General features: G+C 37.6%; 2 protein-coding genes across 12 annotated transcripts in view; one reads left to right on the top strand and one right to left on the bottom strand.

Moving 5' to 3' along the window:
* Nucleotides 1-2,456: 2,456 nt before the first annotated feature.
* On the bottom strand, nucleotides 2,457-24,634 carry DRAM2 (DNA damage regulated autophagy modulator 2). Of its 11 annotated transcripts, none has more exons than XM_033435097.2 (11): nucleotides 24,503-24,630; nucleotides 24,259-24,304; nucleotides 23,756-23,881; nucleotides 22,737-22,800; nucleotides 17,701-17,845; nucleotides 14,041-14,108; nucleotides 12,040-12,179; nucleotides 5,572-5,749; nucleotides 4,977-5,059; nucleotides 3,901-3,993; nucleotides 2,457-3,392 (listed from the first exon to the last, which is right to left on the bottom strand). In XM_033435097.2, the coding sequence occupies exons 5-11, from the start codon at nucleotides 17,829-17,831 to the stop codon at nucleotides 3,285-3,287; spliced, it is 801 nt and encodes a 266-aa protein (XP_033290988.1). In that variant the 5' UTR covers nucleotides 17,832-17,845; nucleotides 22,737-22,800; nucleotides 23,756-23,881; nucleotides 24,259-24,304; nucleotides 24,503-24,630; the 3' UTR covers nucleotides 2,457-3,284. The 11 variants fall into 11 exon arrangements, with proteins under 11 accessions (XP_033290988.1, XP_033290992.1, XP_033290980.1 ...); XM_033435101.2 differs by having other exon boundaries at nucleotides 23,756-23,878; XM_033435089.2 differs by lacking the exon at nucleotides 24,259-24,304 and having other exon boundaries at nucleotides 24,503-24,634.
* Nucleotides 24,559-24,993, top strand: part of CEPT1 (choline/ethanolamine phosphotransferase 1) — a 36,655-nt gene continuing 36,220 nt past the window's right edge. Inside the window, exon 1 of the mRNA XM_033435071.2 lies at nucleotides 24,559-24,667. The gene's annotated coding sequence lies outside the window, so the exon portion shown is untranslated. The remainder of the gene's footprint in view (nucleotides 24,668-24,993) is intronic.

The raw sequence follows: 24,993 nt of genomic DNA, 5'->3' as shown, positions 1-24,993 counted from the left end.
AGGGTCATGCCTGTTTTTTTGTCACGTTTATAGAATGGGAGGCTGAGTTAACATGATTTGCAGTTGAGGTGGTGATGAGCTTTGTTGTTGTTCTAGTTTGATTCACTTTATTACTTGCTTCAAAGATTTGAAGTGAACAGGATTTCCTTTCAGCAGGGATTGGGATCTGGTCATTGTGAGATTCTACTGGAACCTTTGTGCTTTTCAGTTGAGCTGCCAGCTATCCAAACATGGGGAATTTCCCTCTGCACTTACATTCCAACTGCATATTTTAGAATTTCTGAGGCATTCTCTTTATACTCCGATCAGGCCTTCTGAGTAGGTGAACTCTGAGGTGAACTCTATTTCAGATTACCATGCCTTTTGGAGGATACAACTGTTTACATTAAGACCCATAATGCCTCAGAAAGAGTTTTCCTTTGTTTTAGGTCTATTCTACATTCTTGTCTTCTTAATAAATGAGCACGCTGTTTCTAAAACCAGCAGTCTGGCTGGTTGAAAAAAGGCAAGATTAAGGACAGTAATCCAACATTTACTCAACTTCATTTCACAGTGAATCTGTACAGAACACTGCACAAGAGACAAGAGAAGTTGTCTTTCTCATTCATAAATCCATCGCGCATTTACAATATGACACTATTCTAGAAATATACAATATAATCTTAGGAATTAGGATAAACAAAAACAGAGTTCTTAAATTATGTTAGATCTTTAGTTTGGTATTCTAAAATCTGATAAAAAGTGGACTAGTTCGGGCTTCCCTGGTGGCGCAGTGGTTGAGAATCCGCCTGCCGATGCAGGGGACACGGGTTCATGCCCCAGTCCGGGAAGATCCCACATGCTGCGGAGCAGCTAGGCCTGTGAGCCATGGTTGCTGCGCCTGCGCGTCTGGAGCCTGTGCTCCGCAACGGGAGAGGCCATAACAGTGAGAGGTCCGCGTACCGCAAAAAAAAAAAAAAAAAAAAAAAAAAAAAAGTGGACTACTTCAAGCTCCTACGTGTGATTCTGCCATTTCCTAAAAATCTTGTTGTCATCAATATACAAATGGTGTAAAGAGAAAAAACTGGGAAAGAGCATTCCTGTTTTTCAAAACCTTAATACGAAAATAGCAAACGCATCCATTTCATTTACATTTCACTGGCTAAAATTTGGTTTTATGCCTATACTTAATTAAAAGGGAAATGCAGTCTTGCTGTGTCTCCAAGGACATAGGAAATATCTGCTAATTTTGTCAGCTTAAAACCTCCTATTCTAAAGGCCAAACATTCAAAACAAAATTGATTGAATTGAACTACCTTAACCGTTCATCCAAGCTACTATATCTGTCAGTGGTGGCAAGGCATATTTTGAGGTAGGATATGGTTGTCTTCCACTAATTCAGCCTTAAGATGAGGGATGAAGGCACATTCAAAAATCTCTTTATTTATAATCCCTTTTTGAACTTATTCATATTTTCAGCCCATGTTATTTCTAAAGGTAAAAGTTAAATAATGGAATTAAAATACTATCCAAGTAATATTTTTTGTTTTAAAATAATTTAATGTTGTTAGTATACCTCTAAGTCTAATATTCTAGTATGGATGTACAAGTCCATGTGCTTCCCTGTGCCATCTCCCCCACACATAATTTATAATCTTATAAACTTTGATTCTATCAATTTCCCTCTTACCATACCATGGTCCTTCACAACCTGGAATTACATTTCCTTGAGGGACAGCAATCAGGACTAGATGCTGTTTCCCAGATGTGGTTGCACCATGATTTTCAGAGGCATGATAAAAATGTTTTATGGTTTGTATTGACAATTTTTTTCTAGTGATGCCAGATTTCAATCAATGTTTATTGAAATGTCTCCCATGTTCACTGTTGCTTGAAATAGCTAAACAGTATTTTATTCCATTTTCTCTCTTATGAGTCCAGAAGTCTTCAGAAATACTATTTAGAGTCCTATAACTAGCAACCTTTTCATAATTGAGATCTACATTTCCACCATATAACCATTTTTCCTAAAATTGCTCCCTCTTACACTTTAAACTTTTTCTTACTATCTTTTATTCTGGCTATGGACCCAATTCTTCTAAAAAGATAAAACTTGTTAATCTTCGTCAGAGATTCTTTTGCAAACCAGTTTGTCACTGGGCACTTCCAGATGAGCATTTTCTTCTTTTGAATTTTATCTGGCATCTGTAAACCATTCTCTATCTGCACAGATAAGGATCCAAGTAGAAGCTATCCAATCACTTGCATGACCAGAGAGAAAGAAAATTATTTTGGTAGATGCATGTATCACAATTATTCTGTACCTAGTTTTTCTGGGTTGCTGATATTGTCCTTTAGAATTTGGGTTGTATAATATAAAGATCACATCCCATTAAAAAAGGCTCACCATTTGCCTGTTCAAGGCTGCTTTTTCAAGTAATTATAATTTGCTATAAATGAAAATCTTCACTCTTGAGTGCAGTTTGAGGTGACTTTTATTTTAATTATACTTACTGTTATTCACAAACTTCTCAGACTTGTGTAGGAACACTAACCATTGTCTTATTCAAAACACAACTGGAATAAATTTACCTATAGCTACTTTTCTCATTCATTAGTAATTAAAATCTCATATCAGAGACTAAGCTTCATGAAACTATCACAAGCATGTGTATACACCAGTTAGCACACTATCTGGCCTTGTGGCGGGAATCAAATCAATATCTACAGAATCTCTTGTGCAAAGCTTAAGCAATAAAAGTGCTCACATGAATTCAGGTCTGCTTCCCTTTAAAGTTGGATTCCAGACGAAATAAATTTTATAAAGACTATAAGAAATGTATTAACATGGTAAAACTATTACTTCAAAACCCAATTTTAAAGGAGCTGTTGAGCACTGCTGATTATTTGGGGTCCTGAAACATATCTCACATAAGTGCTCCAAACAAAATATGATTTGTAATGTTTTTTAAAATGTGAGAAGCTGGATTTTGCAGACTGCTTGGTGCACTTCTGGTTGTTTCTCTTAAAAAAGTAGAAAAAAATCTACAATTTTGTAGTCCTTTGGTTTTATTTTCTGGGATAAAAAAGTATAGGCATAAATGTTTTTTCACGGTCCTCTTGAAGATATCCTTTAAAACAACACCAAATGGCTTAATTCATGTCTCTTGATTATCAGGATTCTTTGATATCACTGTCAGCCTTGATTAACTGGTTGAAAATTTCAGAGCAGAATAAGTAACTTTCATGAATATTTCCCCAATCCCTGAGAATCATAATCACCATAGGTATATTTTGTCCTTTCATCATACATCTCTGGAAAGTAGCCGTGTTCGTTCATTGTTAATAGGGCAAGGAGCAGTGTCATAGAGGGTTAATCCATGTAAAGTGGCTTCTACCCGTAAAGAAATTTTCTGGAACAGAAAAGAACATTACATACAGAAGTTTGCTCCTTAAAGACAGATCACACGTTCAATATTTTCTGAGGAATACCTTTTGGGATTAGGAATGTAAATCAATTCTAATGAGTAACAAGAGAGAGACAGCTGTTGTACTGCTGTAGTACCAACAGAAATGGGAAAAATAAGCTTCTTTCCTCAGAAGTTCCTTGGTGTTCTTTGGTTTCTATGAGGAATCGGTAAAACTAAATGTTGAGGATGGCCTATGTAAATGTAGGCGGAGTTGATAAAAGTTCTCTGAATTTCTGCAAATTCAGTTGTTTTACAACCCTATTTTCAAGACTGGACCTTGCTAACAAAACACTATTTCTCGAAACATAGAAACAATTCACCTGAGAAGTTCCTCTTCCAGCATCACCGCTTAAGAAGTTAATTTTCGAAAAGGCAAGAGTTGCTATAGAAAGCTTTCTTATTCCACCTGAAGGAGGTTTGACTGCATAAATCTAATTCTACATTTCCTTACCTGAAAATCACGAATATAAGTCAGGAAAAAACCGAAGAAGGAAAGTGACATAGACCATTCTGCTGCAGTAGTGATCATGTGAAGCACATAACCCTTAAGTGACAACAAAAAAAGAATAATTCTATGAAATTTCATTCAAATGATCTATAATTTTTCTCAAATAAGAAACCTGTAATATTTATAAACCAATCTGCGTTCTGAATATCAACCCCTGATTTATTTAACATATCTCTAGAATTAAAGGCAGACATTAGAAATAGTCCTAAATGATCTATCATAGTTTCATCCACAGCAAGTAAAATTTTCATTTGAATAACTAAGACAGGAGAACTTCTACTCTACAACCAAGAAGTTACTACCTTTCCCAAAGCCACGAGTCATTAAATGCCACTAAAAAAAGTTTAAGTAAACGATGCTCATGATAAACTTAGTGCTATTTTTTGAGCATTAAATAATATATGGATTTTAATTAGGAGAACCTAGTAAATTATTTCATTTAGTCATTCTCACAAACATGTCCTATCTAGGGCTGATTCTTTAAAAATAATTTAAAATAAAATGCCACCTGAGTGGTTTGTGAAAACAGATGGACTCATTTTATTACCTATTCAAGTATATGTCCCACCTCGCTTTTTCTCAGTATCAGAGATGCTATGTCCATTCAGATATCCACTATATTGGAACCCAAATGCAGAGTCCATAATAATAAACTTCCAGATAACAAAACGTAGGAAAAGAAATTTTTTTCAATTCAGAAAACAAGTATTCTACTAATAAAAGATTTCAGTCAGGTATACTGCATACTATATCCACCTTTAGAGGAGTCAATTTCTGAGAAAACTCTTTGCCATCACAATTCTCTTCAGATTTTGAAAATGTTCACAGACCACAAAGTGACAGGAGAATGTGGATGGTTCTACATAAACTCTATCATTTATAGAAAATAATCCTAAAACATCACTGATTCTTCTACTGAAAAACTTTTATTGTTAGTAGTGAAATGAAAAATACATCAAAATCAACCAAAACAGTCATCTTTACTATAAAACTAAGTTTTATAGACTCTCAGTTCTTACTTTGTCCTCAGGATTCCAATGGAGTTTCTGTACTATATCAGCACCAAAACTGCCACTGTACAAAAGTGATGAACAAGTCAGCACTGTAAAAAAAGTAAGTCAAGGAAGAATCTCAGGGAAGACCTGTAAGTTTAATTTAAAACAAAACAAAAATCTCTTTAAAGATATAAAAGGATTACACATACATTTGTTTCCAAGGTCCAAACCCATTTCTTGAAGACATCATGTTACATGGCAGTAGTAAAATTTAAAATGTGCCCAGAAGATTACTATGATGCATAGTCAATCCCTCTTTGCTCAATAATTCATTAGTTCTATCATAAGCTTTTGCTACATAATTGTTCTCAAGGAGGGCACTAACTAATCCTTCCTGTCTTTGAAGTAAGTATGATTAGGCTACACATTATCTTAGTTTCTAGCTCAGTCACTAGGTCCCATGTAAATATTTGAATTTCACGTTTCAAATTCTTTGATTTAGGGTTTACTAAACCCAAGAATATCACCCACAAAAGGCCTACTTACAATATGCCAACAATGTTCACTTAAGTTTTGTTATTCAATTCCAAGTGTAGCCACATTCTACAGCAAAGGATACTGCTAAATGCACTTACTCCACACCAGATAACCAACAGTAGTCTGATCCAGAAGACTTGTTTGCCGTGAATTTTGGGCTGCATTTGGTAGGAAAGGATAGTCTGAACAAACATGTATAATGAGCCCATGCCAAAGGTGAGCACAGCTCCACATACATGTACAGCAAAAAAGGTGGTTTTCTGAGAAGTAAAAGGAAGAAATAAGTAAATAAAAGAAACCACAAACGCATCGACAACACAATATTTAAAAGCACAAGCCCAGCGATTTCAATAGGACATTCACTGAGTGGAAAAGCTCTGCAGATTCTACAAATTATTTCCTGAAGTAATTTTCCCTCAGTACTCAGCATAAACCTGAGAATTACAGTAATCCATATTACTTCATATGCTACTACTGAAAACATGATAGTAATTATTCATTTACACATTAAATAATAAACTTTAGAAATAAGTAAATTCCATAGTATACTAAATGGTGATATGGGTTATAGAAAGAGTAGAACAAGTTAAAGAAGACTAGGATGCTTGGGAATGCAGGGGGCAGGGAGTCTCAACTTAAACCTAATTAAAATCTAAATGCAATTTAAAGGCTCAACAAATTAAAACATCCCCCCTTGTCTCTAGTTTGATTGGTTTTGATAAATTATACAATGAGGGATTACCATAAATTGTAGTTATCTTCTCCTTTACCTTACTTTGTTTTCACTTTTTAATTAATTTTTTTCCTTTGCCTTACTCTTATCAGTATCCATTTACATTTTACTCTATATGTCCCTGTTTAAAAGTGATGACAGTAGTTCACCAAAAATTCTACTATCAAAGGCCTTTGGTTGAACTGTATTTTTCTAAACTGATGCTGTCTGTATGTCATTTGCTTGAGAAGGTACTATGCAGCACTTGGTAAAGAGGGTATGACAAAGGTAACAGGAGAAGAGAGGTTAGGTTAGGGGTTGGTTCCCTCCTTCTACAATCAACTGTGCTAATTCACAGAGTCCACTTTTTTAGTTGAAGGTACAAGAAGTTTCTAGTATAAAGAAATAAAAGGTTATAAAGCAGAAACTAACACACCATTGTAAAGCAATTATTCCCCAATAAAGATGTTAAAAAAAAAAAAAAGAAAGAAAAGGTAACAATTTATTTGCCAATGGCATTGGTTTCCTTTTGGAGAGAGAAAGTGCTACTTCGATAAGGTTTGGGGTGTTTTAACTGGCAATAAGTTATGAAAATTGGGAAGGGAAAAAAAGTCATTGTTACTACCACTCTGGGTAACAAAGAAAAAAAAAACATTCAGCACCCATAAAACATAATACAAAATGGTAATATCTTCTTGGTTCATGTGAATTTACCTATATATGTAGATATATGGATAAAGGCTGCAAAAATGAAACTGACTATTTTAGGGCTAAGAGCAAGAATATGGGTGAATTTTTCTCCATAAAAATATTCTCGCATATATTTGTCGACTGAAGAGAAAAAAAAACACAACCTAAAAGTTGAGAATTATATTTTATTTGGCAGACTTTCTGAAGACTTCAAGCCCAAGAGGCAGCCTCTCACATGGCTCTAAGGGACTGCTTCAAGACAAAAGGGAGGAGCCAGGACATATAGGAGTTTTACAACAAAGAAAATTACTGTTAATTAAAGAAAACCAGGTATCTCAAATTAATTTTGTGCTTTTCTGTTTGGGAAGATGCAAGAGTCGGGGCTCACTGAAATCATTCCATTGATAAGCACCTTAGCTGTCTAGGGCCAGTATCCAGCCCCATCCTGAGTCCCCTCAGGGTGTACCGTTGGTGGGTAGCTGCACGCCACCCATCTGTCTCCATCCTGAGTTTCCTCAGGGCTCACTGCCCGGGTGGCTGTAGTGGCTTGATGGCTGCAATACCCTTTGTTTACGGAAATGGCAGGCAATGTTTTTCATTCATATATTGATGAAGCTAAATACAGATACAGCCTGACCAATGCCCACATGTGATCAGTACACAGTTCCATCAACAAAATCCTGTAGTTAAAAAGAAAAATAAAGAATGGAGAGCATTTACTACTGTATTTTTATAATCAAAAGAGAGGTATATAAAACTGGTTTTAACTGGCCAGCACTTCTGCTTAATCCACTCAATTTTGTCATTTTAGAGACTAGGAAAACAACAAAAGATCTTGAAACGGGCAAGAGATTATTCTTTCAATGGAATACTAGAGCCTCTGGGAATGGTTCTACAGAAGTGTGAATTTTACTTGTCTTTGATTAGGCTATTTTGCAGAGAGAACTTGTGCAATGATGGATATTATGTGTATAGACAAAAGTTAACTTATTGAAAATGCATAATAACACAAATAATCCATATGAATAGAAATGCATATTGTGTCCTATTGAATGAAATTGACTATCACTCTGTGAATAATGACCAGTTTTGCTAGCTTTGCATCTATCTGTAAATTCATTTGAGCATTCCTTATCTGACTATAAATGTGTGGTACTTTGATTTCTCTTTTGAAGTGGTTTGTATTACCTACTATTCCTCTCATTAGTAAATTAAATACAATCTTTGACATGTACAAAAGTCACGATTTTACCTTCTTTAAAAATATATCATTTAACAAAGACAAAAAGGTATTCTTTGACAAAGACAGAGAAATTACAGAGATATGTGTGGTCAGGGGCAAATGTTTGCTATAGAACTTAAAAACTATGTATTGAGTGGCCTGTAATCTTCACCTAAAAGCAGTTAACAAAATTTAAGAACTAATCTTTATTCCTTCCAAAGTCTCCATGAGGATAAATTTTCTAGGAAGGGAGAATGTCATGTGACAACAGAGGCATAAATTATAGAGTTATGTTGCCACAAGCCAAGAAATGCCAAGAATTATTAGAAGCTGGGTGAGAGACATGGAATAGATTCTCCCTCTGAGCCCCCAAAAGGGAACCAACCCTACCAACACCTTGATATCAGAATTCTGGCCTCCTGAACTCTGAGAGAATAGATTTCTGTTATTTTTAAGCCACCCAAATTGTAGTATTTTGTTATGACAGCCCTAGAAAATTAACATCGATTTCTGCCTAGTTATCCCTTTCAAGTTTCCTTGAGGATGAATATCCTAGTGCCAACTAAAGAATGTCGCTCGCCATCTGGCCCTACAAGGATTGAGTCATTAGCCACGGTAGTCACTGACCTTCAACATACTCTGAAAGGAGCTCAGGGCAGAGATCAGGAATGAGGCACTCTGCTCTGTGGAAACTGGCAGAACAGGCCTTCAGACAGTTAGATGTTTTCAGGAGACAATTTTATGAACCCAATTTCTTGCTTCTTCCCATACTTAGAAAAGCACTAAGATCATTAACTAAGATATCTGTGCCTTGTGACTAGCAGAGACCTTCTACTGAGATGTGTGTTTGACAGCACGTACCCTTTCTCCAATAACACATATATGCTGACCTCCCCCCTTAACCTCTTTGGAGCAGTCTCTCAGAGCTATCTCAGAGGCTGCCTCCGGGCTATCGTCCTCAGTAAGTCCCCAATAAAACTGCAACTCACATCCCTCACGTTGTACGTTTTTATTTCAGTAGACATTAGGAAGGGAAATATTCCTAGGCACTGAGGACACATATTTGTTTTGCTGCATGTTTTTTTTTCTTGTGGCTGTGAGGCTTGCAGGATCTTACTTCCCCGACCAGGGACTGAACCCGGGCCCTCAGCAGTGAAAGTGCAGAGTCCTAACCACTGGGTCACCAGGGAAGTCCCTTGCTGCATGTTTTTATACACACTTGTTTTCAAAGAAATTAAATATGTATTTTTTTAAGTCAGAGTTTTTGTGCTAAGTACTCTGTTAGGTGCTAGATATACAATGGTGAACAAAACCACTGAGCTATAATTAGTGGAAATATATCAACTAAAATTTTTTTAAATAAATCTAAAAAACATAGATAAAAAATTAGACTATAAAAAGTGCTGCACAGAATTAGTTTCCAGAGGCCTGGAGAACATAAAGAAAGAAAACCTGAAATATATAGGAGGAAATCTATTGACAAAAAAAGACTTCCCTGAGGAAATATAGTCTGCCTACATCTATTTAGGCTTGGGGCTGTGGAATGTGCAACAGAAGAAACAATGTATGAAACAGAGTAAACCGGTCTTATTTAAGGAACACAGAAAGACCCCGTGTTATGTACAATATTAGGAGGGGAATGATGTAGAATGAGGCCAGACAGGTAGAAAGTAGCCAGATCACAAAAGACCTTTGAGTTAATTAAGCAGTTTGGCAGTTTAACAAATTATTTTTTGCTCTCTTGATTCTATCTCTTTTCATGTGACCTTGGACCTGTGAGCTTTAAACAGTGGTACAAGGAAACAGAATGAGGTGTACATATATTTCCAAAAGATTACTTTGGCTGAGGCATCAAATTAAAGGGATGTAACAGTGAATGCAGAGGAACTATTAGGGAGGCTAGGGCAGTAATCCAGAGGAGAGGTGATGAAATCTAAACTGGTTGAGAAGGAGATGGCAGAGACAATAGAAATGAAAATGGAGAGAAGCAGATGTTTTCAAGAAATATTTAAGAGATAAAACCAACAAGTCCCTACTTTAAAACAAAGTTCTTGCCTCTCTTCCAAGTTAAGCTCTCTAACTGTAAACCATTTATAGACCTGGTTTGTGTACAATTTTTCCATATATGAATCAACTAGAGTTTGTCTCTGCAAGAGAGAAGTGGGGACAGGAGAAAGAGACAATGCATTCACCACTTTAAATAAGCAGTGAAAGTTTACATTAGAAAGGAAGGAAGGAGAACTGTTTGATATGTAGGTAATGCTACAGGGTCTGCTTATAAATAGGGTCCAGCAATAATTTGCAATGGGTGCTATTAGGAACTGCCATTGGAATTTACTGGACTGTGTAAAAAACTATTAGTTACTAACAGGAGTAGTATGCTATATGTGGAGGTCACTTTGGAATCCATTTTTACCATACAGTCATGAGATATTGTTAAACTGATCAAGGGATAACTGGAGCAAAGAATCACTATCCATATACTAAAAACCTCCAAATGACTTTTTTAAACACTGAGCTATACAAACTGATTAGGGAAAGCAGGACCCTATTTGTGGTAGACAGCTAGCTAGTTGTCCACAAAAGTTTTTGTGTCCCTTCCATAGTATAGAGTTGCCCTGGGAACTGATGCCCAGCAAGATTACATTTCCCAGCCCCTCTTACATCTAGCAAAAAGGAATGCCAGTGGAATGATGCGAGTCACTGCCAGGTCCAAGTTTCTAAGAAGTAGGGGTGAACTGTGCATGTTCTCTTTGACTGTTTCAGGCAGCTAGATGCAGAAGACCACAGAGTTTTAGGGAATTGCAGGGCCCAAAGATGGACAGTGTCTGGGCCTTAAATCACTGTGGGAGGAAGGCCATCTATCAACCAAAAATACCTGCACTGGATGCATGTATGTAAGAAATAAACTTCAATTGTGCTGTATGTGTAGGGCTGATTCATTTTGTTGTGCAGTGGCGGCTAACACAACATTATAAAGCAACCATACTCCAATAAAAATTAAACAAACTTCAATTGTGTTAAGCCACTGAAATTTTGGACTTCGTTATAGCAGCAAGCATTACCCTAATATCCACTTGGATTATACTTAAAGAGTTTACTAGTATTAACCATTACTAAAAAACTGAAAAATAGGAGCATTCAATCAGAAGCATTATAGGAATGGAGAACTTTGAATAAAAAAGAGAGATGGAATATGCCTTTATACATGTATTTGTATGATGAGGGTGTGTTTGTATGTCTGAATAGCTACTAGATGTCGAAACAGGTTACCAAATGTATAGACTGAAACTCTAAAGACTGCAGGGATTAATAAAAAAAGCACCATATGCTTAGGATGCAGCTGGTATTACCAAAGACTCCTCTGAAAGAATGTCAGTAGAAAGGAACGTGGAGACTTTACAAATATTTGCTGAAGGCTGACTGCTACCTTAACATAAAGAATTCCCTGAGAAAAAAACTGGAAAAGCTATAGCTCCTCCCTTGACTTCCTCATTTAAGTGGCTGGGCACCTAGGGATACAGGCAATAAACAGGAACATCTAAACAAGAATATAAAAGAGGTAAATGAGTGTGACTTGTTAGGCATAATAAAAAAAGAGTTTAAGTCTGTAATTGTGTCACTTATAATTTATGTCAATTCTCTCTGGTCTTGGAGTAATTTCCAACTAAGTAGTAATAAAGAATCTAGTAAGTAAAGAGTCCCGAGGATCTTTAAAAAGTTATAATAATTTGTATTTGTTCAGAAGATTACTGAGAATGAATTTTTCTAATTTCTAAGAGGGTCAAGTAATTTAAAGGCAGTGGATTCCATTTTGTTAAGGCAAAAAACAATAACTACATGTAACTGAATCTTTCACATTTTCTTTCTTAGCATGTATTTTTATGTACTTCAGGAAAATACCTGTGCTGAGCTAAAACACAAACCTGGAAGTTTGCCACAACAGAAAGTCCTAAACAACTCAGTAATCCAAGTACAAGGCCAGCCTTGTTTAATTTGATGATACGACTCTCTTCAGGATTCAGAGCATGAACTTGCTTATAACGAACATAAATGGTCGCAATGCCTGGGAAGAGATAATCGGAAAAACAACAAAGTAATAAATAACTAAGGAATAAAGTTGCCAATAAAGAGCTCACAAAGGTCACTGCTATCCAGAAACATAGAGTTTCCTTTTAAAGCTAATCTGATAGAAGAAAAAACAATAAAAAAACAAACAAACAGAAAAAAAAACGGCTGTAGATTTTAAAGAACTTTTAAGGTTGCATTGTGAAACTACTGCTACCTCTGTGTGACTGAGCAAGTCGTTTGCCTCCCGTAGCCCTCATATTAAAAATATTTAGGAAAGGGCTTCCCTTGCGGCACAGTGGTTAAGAATCTGCCTGCCAATGCAGGGGACACAGGTTGGAGCCCTGGTCTGGGAAGATCCCACATGCCACGGAGCAACTAAGCCTGTGTGCCACAACTACCAAGCCTGTGCTCTAGAACCCACGAGCCACAACTACTGAGCCCGCATGCCACAACTACTGAAGCCCGTGCACCTAGAGCCCATGCTCCTCAGCAAGAGAAGCCACCTCAATGAGAAGCCCGCGTACCACAACGAAGAGTAGCCTCCGCTCGCCGCAACTAGAGAAAGCCCACGCGCAGCAACGAAGACCCAATGCAGCCAAAAATAAATAAATAAATTTATTTATTTTAAAAAAATTTAGCAAAAATTTAAGAGATTAAGTTTGATGTTTTTTGAAAATCTCTAGAAATAAATTTTACATAAAACACAAAATATTCTATATGATTAGCATTAAAATCTAAAGTAATTAGTTCTAGAACACATATAAAATGAAAGGCAAAAAACACCGAAGGATTATTTGCCTTGCTCCCATTTCCTTTTATTTCAAATTACTACAACTTGGCTCAATCAGATATAGCAGTCAGTTACACAGAAAAATAAAACCCACTTGACTGTCCTTATTGGTTAAGAATCATTTTTTTAACTTCAATGTTTGACCTGACCAAATAATAAACATCATATGGAAAAATGCAAATATTTTAAACAATCACGATTGATGGAAGAAGTATTATTTTAGTAAACCATTAATAAAAAAATTGGTTCAGGGACTTCCCTGGTGGCGCAGTGGTTAAGAATGCACCTGCCAATGCAGGGGACACGGGTTCCATCCCTGGTCTGGGAAGATCTCACATTCCGTGGAGCAACTAAGCCTGTGTGCCACAACTATGGAGCCTGAGTGCCACAGCTACTGAAGCCCATGTGCCTCAAGCCCAGGCTCCGCAACAAGAGCAGCCACAGCAGTGAGAAGCCCGTGCACCGCAACAAAGAGTAGCCCCCACTAGCCGCAACTAGAGAAAGCCCACGTGCAGCAACGAAGATCTAACACAGCCAAAAATAAATTAATTAATTAATTAAAAAAAATAATGAACAGGAATGTAAAATACTGTAGTAGAACTCAATTTCTTTGGCATTAGAATATCACTCAAAAATCAAAACACGGTTCCATAGCTATTCTCAAACTTCTGAAGTGTTTATCTTAAAGGAATTTTGTTGGGGTCAGCTGTGGTCAGTGTGTTTACAGCTCTTTGTCCTTTATTGGTTGCTTAAGAAATCCACTTAGGGCCTCAAGGAACATTTGGTTATACTTTACAACTTCTATAAGCAAGTATATTTGGTTATACTTTACAAGTTCTATTTCTATAGTAGTCAAATAGCCTTATAGGTATTTTTAAAAGATTTCCATAATTTAGCATTTCTAGAAATTTTTACTTTAAAAGAAACATATCTGTGATCAATGATTTAGTGATAACATTCCTTCAATTGTAACTAGAAAGTAAAATAAATAACCCAACAGTGTTGAAAGAAGAAAAGGGCAATTCAGCTATTAATTTTGATTGTTAAAACCACTCTCACTACTTACATAAAACTGCAGCAATATTTAACATTGCCCCAAACAAGCATTTTTCTGGAGCTACTGTACCAGTGTCACTGAAAGAAAAAAAAAAAAGGTATGAGGATTTCTCATATTAGATTTAGTATACACATGTATTTCTTCTAAGGGGTAAGAAACAAAAGGGGTTATTTCAAATCCTTTATCTTTTTATAAATCTATGAGCTCAACTCTTACATAATTTTATAATAAGAACATGATAATTTGAGCTCGCAATAATTGCCTTGTTCACTTTTTTCTTATATCACTTAAGGTTATTTCTTTTTCACATAATAGAAATCACCATGAATTGATAACAAAGCTATCCTTATTATGTTAAGGCTGCATTATTAACTTACATCAGTCAGGCGGCACGTTTACCTGTCACCTGAATATTCTCTAAACACCAAAGGACCTTTCATGATTCTTTTGGCATCTGTTATTCTCGCCTATAATTCAATTAACACCTAATCGTTTCCTGATTAATTTTAAAAAATATATATCAAGCACCTGCCAGCATTGTCAGACAGCATTTTAGGGACAGGAACACAGTGGTAAGTACAAGAGACCAAGCCCTTACCCTTCTAGAGATTCCACTCAAGACAGCCTTGCTGACTCACACAGCTCTCAGTCCAGACTTCTATTAAAATCACAGATCACGCTGTGCTGCAATATGTCTGTTACATGCCTGTCTTTCAGCGCAGGGTGAAATGCATAGATCCTGATTAATAGTCCACCATTTACTACAACTGGGGAACCTTGAGAACATTCTTTTATATACCTAAGATGGTTCCCTATCTGTGAAATGGGGCTATCAATTCCCTCCCAGCCTCATCAGATCAACATGAGGAAACAAAACTGTGGTCGTGCATGTGAAGTGTCTAGCACAGCAGCAGACACACAAGGGACACCCAGTAAATGTTAGTTCCTTCCCCTTCTCTCAAACTACTGAAAAGATTAAAAAGACAAAGTCTTTAGCCTCAAATTGAAGTACTATAGGAAAGAGGTAAGAAGGATCTCAACTCAGACAATGTAATGGGAATAAAAAAGAAATGGAAAGTCATATCCGCTAAGGAATCAATAAGATTTGGCGAACATTTGGATTAGGTTTAGGAAAAGTAAAGCATCAAATATGAATTCTAAGGATTGCTCCTTCCCACTCTAAAATGTTTCTTCAGACACAAAAGATTTTGTTACTCTTTGATCATCTTCAGGGAGTGGGGATTATGTTTCGTTGTTGTCGTTCCTTCTACCTTTCAAGTTTTCAAGAATAATGCATATGTATTATTCTTATAATCAGAAAAAAAATCCATAATTTTAACAGTCATATTCCAAATGATGCTCCTGTTCTGGATTACCCCATAAGTAAATAACAGCACGCACTTCCAAGATGGCTGGCTAAGTGTGCTCTGGATCGGAATGACAAACTGGCCTAGAAGTGAAAACATCCATCAGCATCGCACTTCAACCCAGTAGTCATCAAACTATTTTGATCACACACCGTCCAAAAAAAAATTGTCTGATCATCATTATATGTTATTTATCATATTATTATACATATACTAAATATAAGTTTAAATAGTTTTTTTTTTTTTTTTTTTGGCCGCACCGAGTGACTTGTGGGATTTTAGTTCCCTGACCAGGAATTGAACTCAGGCCCTCAGCAGTGAGAGTGTGGAGTCCTAACCACTAGACTGTCAGGGAATTCCCAAATGTAAGTTTAAATATTTTGAAATAAAAAATACATAGAAGTTCTAAAAAATTCTTCTTATACCCCAGTGGCTAGTCTCATGCACCCTACTTGAGCATTCACTACCTGAACTAAGAGAACACCTGAAGTACACTTGCAGTGGAATTGTCTTTGAATTGTGAATTGTCTTTGAAGTGAAATTTATATTTGGTTATGTCTTTTGGGGACTTTAATAATTAAGTCTTTTAGGTAGGGTCTATGAACTGAAAGGAATTCTGCAGAGTACCTAGTCTAACTCAACCACTGAATTTAAATATATTAGAATGTTGGAGAAAGTTCCCCGTGCAACAATACTAAGTTCATTTGCAAAAAAGTTAAAAGGTATAAGGACAGAGACAGAAAAGGAAGTGCCTGGGGTCATATCGATCAGAGAATCACATGCAGTACCATTAGAGAACTGAAAGTGAAAAATAACTCAAACAGACAAGTTCTCTAAGGGGAAATAAAAATGCTGAAGGACGCTCAGGAATATGTATGCTCTCCTGGAATTACTAAAGAATGAACTGGCTCCTTAAGCTGCATGTCCCTCTAGCAGAGTGGTAAACAGAGGTGACTACTTATCAAAATTATTCCTAGAACTGGAAATTTAAATTCTAAAATACCTTTGGATTTTGTAAATCTTCCCAAAGTGGACTCAATTTGTTGGTGTCCTTTGTGCTACGCCATACCATAGTGGTAACAACAAATGTAATGGCAATGCCCTGACCTCTTCTTGACATTTAAAGAAGATAAAGTTAGCCTTTTGGTTTATCATCCTTTAAAAGTTCACTATTTTCTGGGTTGGAAAGGTTATTTTTCAGAAGGTAAACAAATAAATAAATGAAACAACTACAACAAAACAAAACAAACTCTGGAAGGAAATCAACCAAACCATTAATCACCTCTGGAAGGGCAGGAACTAGAGGGAGGCTGGAAGAGTCTTTCACTTTTTATTTTTATAATCACTCTAATAGTGTTTAAAATTTGTTATAATAAGCACATATTGCCTTTATAATTCGGGGGGGGAAGAGGGTTATGGACATAGCACATGCAATTGAGTACCCATACTTACATCATGAGTAGTTTTGAAATTTCAAAACTATTATCAATAAATTTAGATACTTAATGTGTCAGAAAGATCTAGGCAACATGTCATAGATCAGCTTGGTGCTTTGTGACCGCCTGGAGGGGTGGGATAGGGAGGGTGGGAGGGAGGGAGATGCAAAAAGGGAAGAGATATGGGAACATATGTATATGTATAACTGATTCACTTTGTTATAAAGCAGAAACTAACACACCATTGTAAAGCAATTATACTCCAATAAAGATGTTAAAAAAAAAAAAAAGAGTAAGAGCACAGTCTCTAGAATCAAATGGCCCAGTCAAACTGAATCTTGGTTCCATTAATTACTGAGTCATGTGCCCTTGGACAAACAACCTAATCTCCCTGGACCTTATTTCCTCCTCTACCAACTGGGGGTAATAGTCCCTGCCTCAAAGGGTGGCTGTAAGGATTCAATTATTTAAGACCTGAAGAATGCTTAGAACATTACCTTGTACACAGTAAGTGGATCAATTAATGTTTGTCATTATCATTATTTTTTAATATTATTATCATTGCTCTAGCATTTTTTAATGGTAAGGGGAGAATAATTCCAATTCTGTCTTCTGAGACCTCAAATAGTTATTTGGAAGACAAGGCACTGAGGTGTCATAATTCACTAAATGAACCTTAGCCCTCTGTCTCCACATTTCTCTATCACATAGAAAGAGCCAAATACAACTTCCTTTTTATGTCCCTTTCACTGTTGTAATATCAAACATAATAGTTGAATTTTAAAATGTTAAAATTGAATGTTGGGTTCAATGTTCAAATATGAATGAGACATACCATTCTCCATAAAAGAATACATTTCACTGACCTGATATAAGGCAAAACAGGGTCAACATGGTGAAGTGTTATAGCAGTGATATATGAAAATATGAAAGCAGCAGCCGTCCAAATTACAAGGGCTGAAGGAAGGAAACTGAGGCCTTGCTGAAACCACCACATCTCAAACACGTCTCCTGAAGCAGAGAAAAACAAATTAGAAAAGATTATTCACACGTATTTCATCTATTCTGCTTTAGCCATCCCATCCCACAACCTTGTACTTATCATCCTCAGCTGTTTCACTTCTCATCGGCCCCCACACCATCTACTGACACCTGCTCTCCTTCAGCTTCTCAGTTAATGGAACCAAGATTCACCCACTTGCCATATCTAGACACTATCTTTCTCCCCCATCTTTCCACACACAACCAAGTACCAAGGACTGTTTATTCCACCTCCTAAATTTCCTCAAATCTACTCGTTCTCCCCATCTTCACTGCCACTACCCTACTTAAACCACCATCATTTCTTGACCAGATAATTATTATAACCACCTAGACTTGACTTTAAAAATCAGAATGAGCCTTCTAATTCTAAAATACCAACCTGACCACTTTATTCTCCTCCAAAGAACCTTTTAGTGCCTCCCCTATGCCCTTATAAATTGTCCTTCCTCCTTAACATGTCTATAAGGTCTTTTTGTTGTCCAATCTCTACTTAACCTTTCTGTATTCCTCTCCCACCAGTTCTGTCTGCTCCTAGTTCCTTGCCCTAGCTATCATCATCTTCATCATCATTACAAAAGCAAACACAGTGTTTACTGTGTCAGCAAGGCTACTAAACACCTTAAATACATGATCTCGTTTACTCCTCACAACAGAATTACAGAGGTTAAGAGAACTGCCCAAGGTCATAGGGCTGCAGTAGAGACAGGACTCAAACTCAGGCAGTTCCAGTCTAACACCAATCACCATGCTATACTGCCGCAGCAAACTTCTTTCAGATCGTCAAGTGTCATGCCCTCTTGCGCACCTTTGAAACTTGGTGCACGTTGTTTTGCCTGGATGACTAGACTACTATGGTGTCACCCCTCCTGCCCCACTACCACCAGTTAACTGCTATACATTTTCAAGCCTCAGCTCTTCTAGCTTCAGCTGAGTGTACCTGCTTTGTTCCCAACAGCAGGCTCACTTTCCCAACCAGGTCATTCATCACACTTAACTGTTACTCGCTTGTTTGGTTCTCTCTTCCTCAATAAACTTGAAAGGGCCTACATATACACATACCACTTATCACCATTTTCTCCCTTAAATTCCAGACTGACGATGTTAGTAAGTAATAAGAGGTCAATAATATGAATTAGAAAATATTAATGTATTTGCATGCACTTAATTAAAAAGAATAAATACAGAAATATTTTCAAATTATAAGAAATTACTCCTACGCATGTGAAAATAATTTCGTATTTGGAGGAGTATTTTTTCATAGTGTGATGGACTGAAATTTAGTATTTCCCAAGGACTCTGTAAAAACTTACAATTCTAATCTCCACAATCCTCCAATATGCTCAGCTTCCTCATCTCAGACTGACCTTCCAGATAATAAAACCTCAGCCATTTTTGACTTGTACTTGTCATTTACTCTGATCATCTGACTTGCTGCTAAAATATGTACATTTAAATCTTGCCAAATAAGTTTCTTTTCCTTTATCCCTAAAGTCACCATTATAAACTTGATTTGAGTAATTTCCTGTCTGAATTGTCATAATCTCTTTTCTGTTTTTTTTTTTCCTGTCAGCCCTTAACATTCCATCAATTTTACTCTTCTGTTTAGCTAATCATGACAGTTCCTTGCCAAGTTCCTATAGGACTTTCCCCAACATAAGTTTATGGGACAATAATTCTCAATGTCAATAAATTTTGATTAACTTCTAAAATCTTTCATGTTTCTCCCTTCATCTCTTTAAATGTTATTTTGTTTTTTGTTGTTGTTGTTTTTGTTTTTGTTTTTGCGGTATGCGGGCCTCTCACTGTTGTGGCCTCTCCCGTTGCGGAGCACAGGCTCCAGATGCGCAGGCTCAGCGGCCATGGCTCGCGGGCCCAGCCGTTCCGCAGCATGTGGATCTTCCCGGACCGGGGCACGAACCCGTGTCCCCTGCATCGGCAGGTGGACTCTCAACCACTGCGCCACCAGGGAAGCCCTGTTTCTGATAAATTCGATTCTAAAATCTTTAGGAGTCTAGTTCCGTATTTGTTGGTTCTGCCAGCCCTTGTACATGTGTTTTTCTGTTTTTGACTATGAGCTCCTGTTTGGATGATCTTAACTGGGAGTATTCTAAGAGGCTTAGATTAAGGGTGAATCATTCCAGGGAGGGTCTGTATTTACTTTTGCCAAGCACTCTGGCACATTACGAACCTGGGCCGACTTTTAATTTCTTGGCTTCCAGGTTTTTTAGACCATGTAGATAAGTAAATTTGAACCATGAATCTGAGTGATGACAGGCCCTGTAGTTTCAAGTTCTTATGTGGTATCTTTATTCCCCGACCTGGAGCTGTGGTGAAAATGAACAAATTTCTTTGTGATCCCCCTTTGCCAGGAAGGAGGTATTTTTCCTAGCCCACCTTTCGTTGAGTGTATAGATTTTTGAGCATCCTGGCTGATTTGGGGGGAGGTGGTTCTCCAAGGCCATGAGTTGTACAATTTCAAGTAGAAATATTTACATTTTACTTTTTATGAAAAAGTCATCCCCTGACACACAGGCATCATCTACACAAACTGTATCATGTGAATAGTGTCTCTGGAAGTTGTACACCTGGGAGGTCAAAGGGGTATGAATTCTATCTCTCTACCCTGGGTGGTGAGCAGGGGGAGCTTATCATTTACCTTTGATTGTACTTTATTTCAAAGGCCCCAAAAGAGACACACTGCTGGTTTACTACTCTGGTGTCAGCTCTCTTTGACTTTTTAGTCCTGAGAATGTTTCTTTCCTACGTGAACTGCTATGCATTTACAAGGCTAATATATGCAGCATTTCAGTGTTTTGGCAAAAGGGATTTTCAAAACATTTTGTCCACCCCATTGCTAGAAGTATGACCTCTTTTTTTAAAAACAAACAAACAAACACTACAACTCCCAGAATTCTGTGGGTCGCATTAGTCTCAGGTATGTTGGAAGGAATGGTCCCAGCCAGGTTCCAGAGTAGTAGATAATGTCAGAGAAGACAGTAGGAGTGGTAGAGATAGATGTCGGAGGATTTCACTGGAGGGACAAGTAGGCGATGGTTCATTTCAAAGTTGGGGGAAAGCACTGTCTTCCTCTAGGGAGAATGGGAGAGCCTATTTTATTTTATTTTACTTTTTTTGGCCACCCCACACAGCTCACGGGGATCTCAGTTCCCCGACCAGGGATTGAACCTGGCCACTGCAGTGAAAGCCGGGTATTCTAACCATGAGGCAACCAGGGAATTCCCACATGACCTCTTCCTTTAATTGGTTTTTCATGTCCAAATCCTTCCTATTCTTCAAAATCAAGCTGAAATACCATCTTCCACACACAACCTTCCCTAATCCCTTTGCATCTGGAAATAAACACCCCTTCCTCTGAGAACATTTGATTTGCACATCTCTTACAGCTCATTATCTTCTAGAGTATAAAAGTTTGGGAGGGTGTCTGAAGTGGATAAAATCCTTGGTGAGGGATTTCACTTCTCTGCCCAAGCAGAGAAGAGGGCCTTGCTCATAAAAATTACTCAATAACCCAAACCAAATTCTCGTAAACCCCAAAAAGGTTCATTATTTTTCCATTTCAGTTAACAGTACAGGAGATCCCCGACTTAACAACAGTTCAACTTAGAATTTTTCCACTTTATGATGATGCAAAAGCAATAAACATTCAATCGAAACCTTACTTTGAATTTTGACCTTTTCCCAGGCTAATGATATGCGGTACAATATTCTTGTGACAGCGAGATGCAGCTCCCAGGCAGACACAAAAATCACAAGGGTAAACAACCGATACACTTACCACCATTCTGTACCCAGACAACCATTCTGTTTTTCACTTTCAGTACAGAATTCAATAAATTACATGAGATATTCAGCACCTTATCATAAAATGGGCTTTGTATTAGATGATTTTGCCCAATTGTAGACTAATGTGTTTTGAGTAAGTTTAAGGTGGGCTAGGCTAAGCTACCATGTTCCTGTAGGTTATATGTATTAAATGCATTTTCAACTTATGATGTTTTCAGCGTACAATGGGTTTATTGAGACATAATCCCATTGTAAATGGAGGAAGATCTGTTCGTACTACCGTTTTTCCAGGCTATCCAGATTCTAAGGCCTCAGAGTAACCTTAGGTTTTCTCATCCAAAGCCCTCACATGTTGTCGCTAAATGACGGCATTTCTACCTTCAGTCATTGGCAACCATTCTTCTTCCTAGTTGCCAGTGTAAACACTCAAATCAGATTCTCAATTCTCTTGGCCTATTGTTTTCTTACCATCCATCCATTCTATGTGCACTGCCAAATTAACAGTCCTAAAACATTTTTCTGCTCAAAAACGTTTTTTTAAATAAAATTGTGCAAACTTGGGCAAACTTCATTAATTTCTCTGAACCAGTTTCTCCTTTGAAAAATGGCAATAATATTATTGGTAAAAGCTGCACTGTCTAATATAGTCACCACTAGCCACATGTGGCTATTTAAATTAAAATTTCAATTGATTAAAATAAAATAAAATTTAAAATTTCAGTTCCTCAGTTGTACTAGACACATTTCAAGTGCTCAAAAGCCACAGGTGTCTAGTGGCTACCATATAGGATGGTGAAAATATGGTACATTTCCATCATCGTGGAAAAGTTCTATTGGACTAAGCTGGATAATTATTGCAGGAATTACACTGACATAGCACAAGTAAAGAACCTAAACACATTGCTGATACCGGTAACTTTCAGTAAATGGTCTAAAATAATACCCGCTTCAGAGAGGTTTATTCAAGAACTAAATAAGATAATATATGTAAAGATGCTCTCATAGATGGTCAATAAATGTTTGTTCCTCTTTTAGAATGTAAAAGACAAATTACCTGTTTTACAAGTTCTCAAAATCCCAGTCTTCAAATCTGCCCAAAACTGCACCTTTTGTAAATCCTGAAATCCACACACAAAGAAAATAGAGGTTGTTTCGACCCACAGGCTTTTAAAACATGTAAAATTTCAAGTCAATGCACCAATATTGTTCATGGATAGAACACTATGCTATAGTATTATTAACGTTTTCTCTTTTTCTTTAAAGAGTTGACACTTGTGTATTTTATAATGATGTACCATCTGGAATTAAATAATATTTTAAATCTGGGATATCAATTTTCTCATCCTTTCTCACATTAGACATCTTTCGCTGATCTCAAAAAGGATAAAATAAAATGAAAAACACTGAGTTCCTTCCCACAGAAGGAAAGACAATAATGAGGAAAGAATGATAGCTTATTATTAAGCCAAATAAAGCACTGACTAGTCCCTGTGATGCAATGGAAAGAACACAGCTGTAAGATCAGATTTATCTAAGTGCAAATCCTAGCTTTATCACATCCCAGCTGTATGATTTCTGGCAAGTTACTTAGCTTCTCTGAGTTTCAGTATTCTGATTTGTAAGGTAGCTCTGTTCCTTAGAGTAGTACAGAGTAAGCATACAATATAATAATGAAAGGTGATTTGTACAACCACAATTAGCCACAGGGATGGGGAATGACAACACTTCATTCTTTGTATATGTGAATCATCTTGGATTCCTATCTCCTTAGGCTTTGAGGGTTCTAGTTATCTAAACTGACAATTTAGAGGAAAAGCAGGGCTTGAAATAGTTTACCAGTTTGCTAAGGACTACTGAGAAATTTAAGTGCACCGACTAGGTGAGGAAGACTACTATTGCCCATGTATCATCACACTGGAAAGCTGGAAGCCTGGCTGGCTAACTGCCAGCCAAGCAAAATTAGAATTTTAATGGTTAACAATTTAAGAAACTTTTCAAGATACTTGAAAATATGCAGGAATAACCTTCATATAGTAGTGAAAGTGTTTAACAAAATGTTCTTGCATCGCTCACCTATCTCTGCTTTCCTTGAAGATCCGTGAATCAGAACTGCAGTCACAATTTTTGAATTTCACCAATATTTAAATGCCACCAGTGAAAAGATGAATTCCTTACGCTGTCTCCTCTAAGTGGTGACTGCTTAGGAACAATAAAAAAGTAAATTCTGGATATTCCAAGTGAAGAAATAAAGCCCTAGGTACACAGAATCATGCCCAATGCAAAGCATAATAGTAAATGGTTATTTTTCTAAACTCTAATTTGGCCTTCTAACAAATGTAATATTCTCGTAACGGTTAAAAATTAAATAGTCTAGAAAATTAAGTAACTGTTTTACAAGTTGGATCAAATGTTACAGGGAGAGAAGTCGGGGAGAATCTGATGAGGCACGGCAAATTAGAGCTGCATTTGGGTACTGATTTACAAATTTAAATTGGGAGAACTAGGAAAATGTGGCGTTTTGTAAATGTATCCTAATGTAAGCACGGTTGTGAGGATACAAAGGACCAGCCATTTACCTTTCTGTATTGGGCTTCCCGCGACAAAACTCCGCGTAGACTTGAGCTTCGAGTAAACACAAGGTCACCACGTACCTCAATTTCAAACCTTCCTCCCCCTTCTTCCCCCAACCCCGCAAAAAGGAATCTGAGCCCAGGAGTGACAAAGGGAATGCATACTCAACCACTGTGTTTCGTGGGACTGGGGCTAAGGTTCTCGGTAACCGCTTAAAACAAATAAAACCAAAGAATTATTTACACTCACCGCTGCCTTCTTCCGGAAGCGCGAAGCACTCGGACGAAGAGCTGGATTAACGCGTTGTTTGGTGCCGGGAAAAGATGCGAGAGGCAGAGCTCGGTCGGGCTTGGGGCAAACGGGGCGCGGAGAGGAGGGGAGCTGGGGGGAGAGAGCAAGAACCCGGACGTAAAGGTGAGTAGCGGAGACCTGAGCCCAGCCTGCACCCACTCCCGCCCCCCCCTCCCCAAGGCCCCCTCGCAGCCCGCCTGCGGCTCTGGCCAGCACCTGGTCCCTCTCCCGCGCGTCGCACAGCGTAGTCTTTGGAGGCAGGGCGAGCTGGCACGCGACTCGCGCGTCCACCGCGGGGGTGGAGAGCTCCCGGCAGCGTCCGCTTCCCTACTCGCCCGATTCCATTCTCTGATACACACCCCTTAGTGGGAACTAGGGCCGGTCCTCATCCCCTTTTTGGCCTACCTTGCTTGGATGTCCCTGCCTGTACGGACTGCCGGCTCCGGAGG

Source organism: Orcinus orca, chromosome 1, assembly GCF_937001465.1.
Source record: "Orcinus orca chromosome 1, mOrcOrc1.1, whole genome shotgun sequence".
Lineage (NCBI taxonomy): Eukaryota > Metazoa > Chordata > Mammalia > Artiodactyla > Delphinidae > Orcinus > Orcinus orca.
The sequence above is the reverse complement of the archived record's forward strand: the minus strand, read 5'-3'. Positions and strand labels throughout refer to the sequence as shown.

Bases quoted from the DNA above. Each gene is read 5' to 3' on its own strand.
- DRAM2 (XM_033435089.2), bottom strand. From the start codon at position 17,831: ATGTGGTGGTTTCAGCAAGGCCTCAGTTTCCTTCCTTCAGCCCTTGTA. The intron at 5,060-5,571 runs GTATCCTTTGCT...CTTTTTTTACAG, and splicing joins TGGAGTAAGTGCATTTAGCA to TGCTGACTTGTTCATCACTT. The intron at 3,994-4,976 runs GTAAGAACTGAG...TTGTCACTTAAG, and splicing joins ATTGGAATCCTGAGGACAAA to GGTTATGTGCTTCACATGAT.